Source organism: Armigeres subalbatus, chromosome 3, assembly GCF_024139115.2.
Source record: "Armigeres subalbatus isolate Guangzhou_Male chromosome 3, GZ_Asu_2, whole genome shotgun sequence".
Classification (NCBI taxonomy): Eukaryota; Metazoa; Arthropoda; class Insecta; order Diptera; family Culicidae; genus Armigeres; species Armigeres subalbatus.
The window spans coordinates 188829759-188835294 of NC_085141.1; the positions used below are offsets into that span (position 1 = coordinate 188829759).

General features: G+C 41.6%; 2 protein-coding genes across 2 annotated transcripts; one reads left to right on the forward strand and one right to left on the reverse strand.

Annotated features, from left to right (window-relative positions):
- Window positions 1-2211: 2211 nt before the first annotated feature.
- Window positions 2212-3087, forward strand: LOC134227096 (uncharacterized). Its single transcript, XM_062708357.1, has 4 exons — window positions 2212-2394; window positions 2455-2550; window positions 2615-2806; window positions 2872-3087. Exons 1-4 carry the CDS (start codon window positions 2253-2255, stop codon window positions 3075-3077), a joined length of 636 nt encoding a protein of 211 aa, XP_062564341.1. The 5' UTR covers window positions 2212-2252; the 3' UTR covers window positions 3078-3087.
- An 815-nt stretch (window positions 3088-3902) lies between these two features.
- On the reverse strand, window positions 3903-4925 carry LOC134228139 (uncharacterized). The gene is made up of 3 exons (XM_062709915.1): window positions 4762-4925; window positions 4295-4690; window positions 3903-4224 (listed from the first exon to the last, which is right to left on the reverse strand). The coding sequence occupies exons 1-3, from the start codon at window positions 4783-4785 to the stop codon at window positions 4063-4065; spliced, it is 582 nt and encodes a 193-aa protein (XP_062565899.1). The 5' UTR covers window positions 4786-4925; the 3' UTR covers window positions 3903-4062.
- Between the last annotated feature and the right edge of the window lie 611 nt (window positions 4926-5536).

Consider the following 5536-nt stretch of genomic DNA (forward strand, 5'->3'; position numbering starts at 1 on the left):
ACAGATGTGCTCGACTTGCGGTTAGCGGCAGTATACTATATATACTAAAAAGACTTGAGTGAGATTTTCTTCTTTCTTTTCATGTTTTTTTGTATAGGGTACCGTACAGGGTAACAATGGTCGACGCACTTGCTTGGACAAAAATATACTGATCAAATTAACAATACAAAAAGCATTGTGAAACTATTGCATGAAGTACCCCAAAGGTAGAATAGGTTTTAAGTGAAATACTTATAATACCTATTCTACCTTAATCGTGTAAATACTAAAATTCATCGTATGCGATATATGGCTCACATCTCGCCCTCGAACACGGCGATGGCACCCCGTCTGGTGAAGCAAGAAATGTAGGAGAAAAGAGAGGAGGAGAAGAGTGGAAAAAAATTGGACTGACACCGAAGAAAGAAGACCTTTTCCGTAGTGAACAAGTTCCCCAGAAAGTTTTTTTTCCCGAAGTCGGCACGTTTTTTCTAAAATTTGGCCGAGGAAGCGGTGGCCTTGAACCCGAGTGCGAAACGCACGAAAGCTGCCGGTAGTTTTGCCGTGAGATCCAGGTGTGCACTACCCTACCTATCCGACCCGAAATCCCGGGTGCCACGTATATCGACGAATTGTTAGATTCGAACCCTGGGAAAGCTGTAAGCTGTGAGTGGCCGTTTTCTTGAACTCCCAATACGGAGCACGGTCCGCTGGGTTCCAGATTAGATAGTTCGTACTGGGAAGCGGAGCCATTCGATCGGAGAAAAGTAGCCTTCGAATAGTTGAACCGGTTTCTGGACGGTGACGGCCGCCATTGCTTCGACACCCCGGAAACCACGAGGCGCAAGTTCGTTTGGCCGAAAGAACCGCAGTGCGAGGAGGCAAAACGCTTGGAAGTACGGAGCGTCGACACCGGATTCATCGACGAGCTCCACACATCAAGTCAAGCCTAAATCAAGCTATTCCTACCCAACTCCACGAGGTCGCCAAGCATTCGTCGTCGTATCGTCGATCGTTCATTTTCATCGCTGTGGAAGTAAACGCTAAGAACGTTACCAGCCCGCTGCCCGCTTCCGCCGGACGGAACTCACCCTAAGGGAACCGAATCATCGTCCAATCCCAGACAGTCCAGTTCAACATCGCGGAGGGGAGCCGAAGAGGACTATCGATCGCTCCCTCCGGTTACTACCCGCACTATTCATCGACAGTTCAGCGACAGCACCGAAGATTGACAATGCCGAGGGCAATGCTACAAATCCTACCCCGCCCGAAGTGTAATCCCAACATCCAAAGGTATGTCGCTTGTCCACGTCAGCCCAAAAGAACACCATCTATCGGCCGCAACGCTATACTAATCCTAAAACACTAACCTTAACCAACTAAAATGATAAAACAATAAAAAAAGTAAAAAAAAATGTACATATCATTCTTTTTTTCCTGATCATTGAAAGGTTCTTGGTGCATGCAAGTCCGTTGGTTTTCCCTGAACCGTCCACTTCAGCTACATCTTGGTCTGTGTGTCCCTTGAGCAGGTAGTAAGCCGACCCTGAGTACCAATTCACCAAAAGGTGAGCTAGTTTGGGACGTGTGGACGTGCACTGCATAGACGTGTGGACGTCACCGGCAGTTACACGTATTATGGCCATAGCTTTTGATCCCATAGTCCGATCTGGCCAATTTTCAATAGGAAACAATGGGACATTATTCCCCGTCGAGCGCAAATTGTAATCTTGTAAACTTGTAAACTCTTGTAAACTTGTAAATTTGCAAACAAATCGGATCGAGGTAAGTGCCTAAAACACACATACAGAAAGACATCATCTCAATTCGTCGAGCTAAGTCGATAGATATATAACACTATGGGTCTCCGGGTCTTCTATCACAAAATCGTCCTGGAAGTGAATATATAGCCTTTTCGTTGCACCTTGGTGTACGAGAAAGGCAAAAATCTAAATTCAAAACGTTCCTTAATTACATCATTTTGTAACTCAATTAGATCATTTTGTTGAACGGTTGTTTTGTCCATATGTTTCATACAATCCTGCGTTAATCGATCATTAGTAGTTTTATATTTCGAGTTTCTATATAGTCATATGATCTCGCTTGTATAAATCCCATCAGGAAGTTGAATTGCTTTGATTGCTTTGTTCACCTAATGGATATCAAATTTTATGTCAATTGAATAGCCTCATGCAATCGTCATTGAATGCTAATTTAAACGATAATTTTCGATGTGCACAGTTTAGTGCTTCACGGGTATTGACTGAGTGAAAATGAAATTTCTGGAAAGGTTTATCGCGTTCACCTTTATCTCGCTTCTATGTGCTGAGATAGTTCTCAGTCAAACTCCAGGATATGAATATGAATATGAATACTACTATGAAGATGAAATTACTACGACGACCAAGAAGCCAGGTTTGTGTCCTATACATACATTATTGATTATTATTGTAATGAATTTGATTATGTCTTCAGTAACTACTACAACAGCACGAAGATCGACAACAACTAGAAGACGCAATGGACAATATGCTTCAGCTACAACAAAGCGTTCGACTTCTCAAAAATATCGTAAACTACTCGAAAAATATAGACATTTCGTAGAAGAAGTACTAAATTACCTTTTGTTACGCAGAGGCTTCGCGACCGGATGTCATCCTGAACATAATATCGGACATGTATGGTCTGAGCAATATGGGAGTAAATGGTAGACAAGGTGGATACGGAGGACAACGTTATACATCAAATGTTGGGTATGGAAGATATTCCAATCGTTATTCGTCTCGGTACGGTAGTCCTATCGAATATTGGTATACAATGCGCCCTGGTAAATGTCGTTGTTAAATCTTGTTATGTTTATAACCTTCAAAAATTGCGTACGCTTGTCCATAGGCTCTTCCGGATCTGCTAAAGGTAGACAACCCGCAATAATAGATTACGGTGGTGATTATGATGACGACTATTATACGGATTATTACGACTACTATTACAATTCTCGCTCTCCACCTAGAACCAGATCTGAAGCGCAACGCAGAGGCTCAAATCGAGCTTTATTTAATTTCATGTTGAATACATTGTATTCCAGAAGGAGACGATAAACGGAATAAATTAAAGTAGTTTATGCCAGCCTCGTCCACTTTCACAGTCATTTCAAAAGCTCGGCCAAATTATAAAAAATGAAAATGTGACATGGTTAGCAGCCAATAAAATGATATTTATTCGTTTCATTTCATAACATTCCATAACAGATAATTTACACTAAACCAAACGTCATATCATACGCCAATATTTGCTTAATGAGCACTCAGCTGCAATGTCCTAGTGCGTGATGTAATGCCAATGAAGTAGAGGGAGGGAGGGTACTTTATTAGCTTCGTGCATATTGGACGATATTTGCCCAAAGAGATTTCTTCGATTGTGGGGAGGGATTACTTTAACATTTTTTTTTGTATTTTCTAAGCGCACAGCTTAATAATAAGTAAGTTTAATAATAGTTTAATAATAATCATAAGTAAGTACTATGATTTGTATGATACATTGCTTTGAAAAAATATTTTCAAAGTCAGTCATTTACAAGATATTGCAAAAAAAACAAATAGTAGGGTTTAGGCAGGTATTTTCGTCTTTTCGTCGTAGTCTCGAAAACCAATAAAAGAGAAACTTTTTTGACAAACTCATCCGTATCAAATCGTAAGCTCAGGAGATACGTTCTGCTATAGTGGAGTTCTAGCTAAAGGACGTTCCTTTCGATGGTTTTAGCCCCTATGACGATGGACGGAAATACCTGCCGTGTCCCTACCCGTTTGGTTTCACTTTGCTATACATTTGCATTTATGTAAATGTACCAGTCCGGTGAAAATTCTTTCTGTGTCCAGTGTACTCGTTATGTGCCTAGTAACAAATAAAAGCAATTACTAGACCCGTTCGTATTTACAAAAGCATTTATTTACACTGATAAATACAGTCCAGTTAGAAAGGTACACTATTTATTATTATCTATTACAAGCGTCCTTGAAAATTCGTTTTCTTCCATCACATACACACAGATTTTGCACATGTTTTCATGTCTCGTTTTTCACACCTTCAGTGCAATTCGTTGACTTCCGAAGTAGCCTCGAAAGCGATCCGTTCTGCTTCGCGTTGCGCTGCAATTTGGGCGTGCTCATGAGCGATCTTCTCATACAGCGTGAAATGTCGATCTTTAGCCTTGGACACGGCAACTGTATCTCTGGGGAGGGTTGCTTCCTGCTCAATGATTAGGGGAATAAAAAATAGATTCAACGAGATATCAAAATAGATCAGCAAAAACACATACCACAATCGGTTGGTGGGGGTTGGCGTGTTCTTCCGCAATCTTTGCGTACAACGCAAAATGTTTATTCGCTGCACGTTGAACCGCTTCGGTTTGTTCGGGAGATTTTGGTACGTGACTCAGCCGGGGGTAAAACCCGTGAGCATCTGCGACGTACTCCACGGTGCGAACTTGATTCCTGGGATCGATGTAGGAAAACGATCCTTGCACTACGCCACTTCCATCGGAAACTTCACTGTGCGTACGATCAACATGTCCTGGATAACGTCCAGCCGCGTAGCCAAACGCATAGGGTCTTGGTGGGGGAGGGAGGGTGGTGACTTCATCCTCAACAATTACTTGTTTCAGCACGTGAGACACATCGCAATATGCTAACCCGACCAAGAGCGCCACTAGAAACTGTTGCATTCGATTCATGAGCATATCTTCAATATGTATTACATCACTCTAAACAACAGAAAGGAACTTACGGTTATCGATGCGGAGAACTGCATACTGACGACCAATTTAAATATCGAATTTCAAATCAATGCACGAATAAGCTTCTTCACACGGCAAGCTTCTCAAAGTTACTAACTGGTAAGAAGGCAATGCGCTGCGCTAGAAGGCCAAGAAAGACTCAAAAGCGGGTGGCTTATGTAGCTGGGCGCGTTTCTTAAATCTGAACGTATGCGAAATGAGTAGAAAACTTGTTTGGTGGAGTAAATGGTTATTCATGGCGCTTACTTCATCTGCTCGAATGAACAACTGCAACAGGTGTGCTTTGGGCTGCGATGAAAGCGGTATTGATTTTCTTCTATAAAAGCTTCGTGTGTATGAAATTACTGTCTAAATGGGCGAACGCGTCGTGGATCTTCCTTTAACTATATTGAATGATTTAACATACTTCGCGTCTCACCCCGGGATCCTTTCAGGCCCATTTTTTAAGTGGTTTTACCCAGTAAATTTGATAGATACCATTTGTTTTCGTGATTAATAATGAAGAAATGGCAAAACAAGTTGAAATTTTTTTTTCGGGATTTGCTAGATCATCCAAACTGTCCTTGAGTCCAGAACTTGCGATCTACAACTACGACACTAGCTTTTTTCGTCGCTCCAAGCTTGGATATGTATTCAACCATGTCCATAACAGATTCCTGAAGATCAAGAGACATGGTTAGTTGGTTTTAGGATATCATGGGTCATCCAAACCGTTCTTAAGTTCAGAACTTGCGAATAAGAAGTATGACACTATGGTAATTAACC

Bases quoted from the DNA above. Each gene is read 5' to 3' on its own strand.
- LOC134227096 (XM_062708357.1), top strand. From the start codon at position 2,253: ATGAAATTTCTGGAAAGGTTTATCGCGTTCACCTTTATCTCGCTTCTA. The intron at 2,551-2,614 runs GTAAACTACTCG...TTTGTTACGCAG, and splicing joins TTCGACTTCTCAAAAATATC to AGGCTTCGCGACCGGATGTC. The intron at 2,807-2,871 runs GTAAATGTCGTT...GCTTGTCCATAG, and splicing joins TTGGTATACAATGCGCCCTG to GCTCTTCCGGATCTGCTAAA.
- LOC134228139 (XM_062709915.1), bottom strand. From the start codon at position 4,785: ATGCAGTTCTCCGCATCGATAACC. The intron at 4,691-4,761 runs GTAAGTTCCTTT...CGAATGCAACAG, and splicing joins AGTTCTCCGCATCGATAACC to TTTCTAGTGGCGCTCTTGGT. The intron at 4,225-4,294 runs GTATGTGTTTTT...ATCATTGAGCAG, and splicing joins ACCCCCACCAACCGATTGTG to GAAGCAACCCTCCCCAGAGA.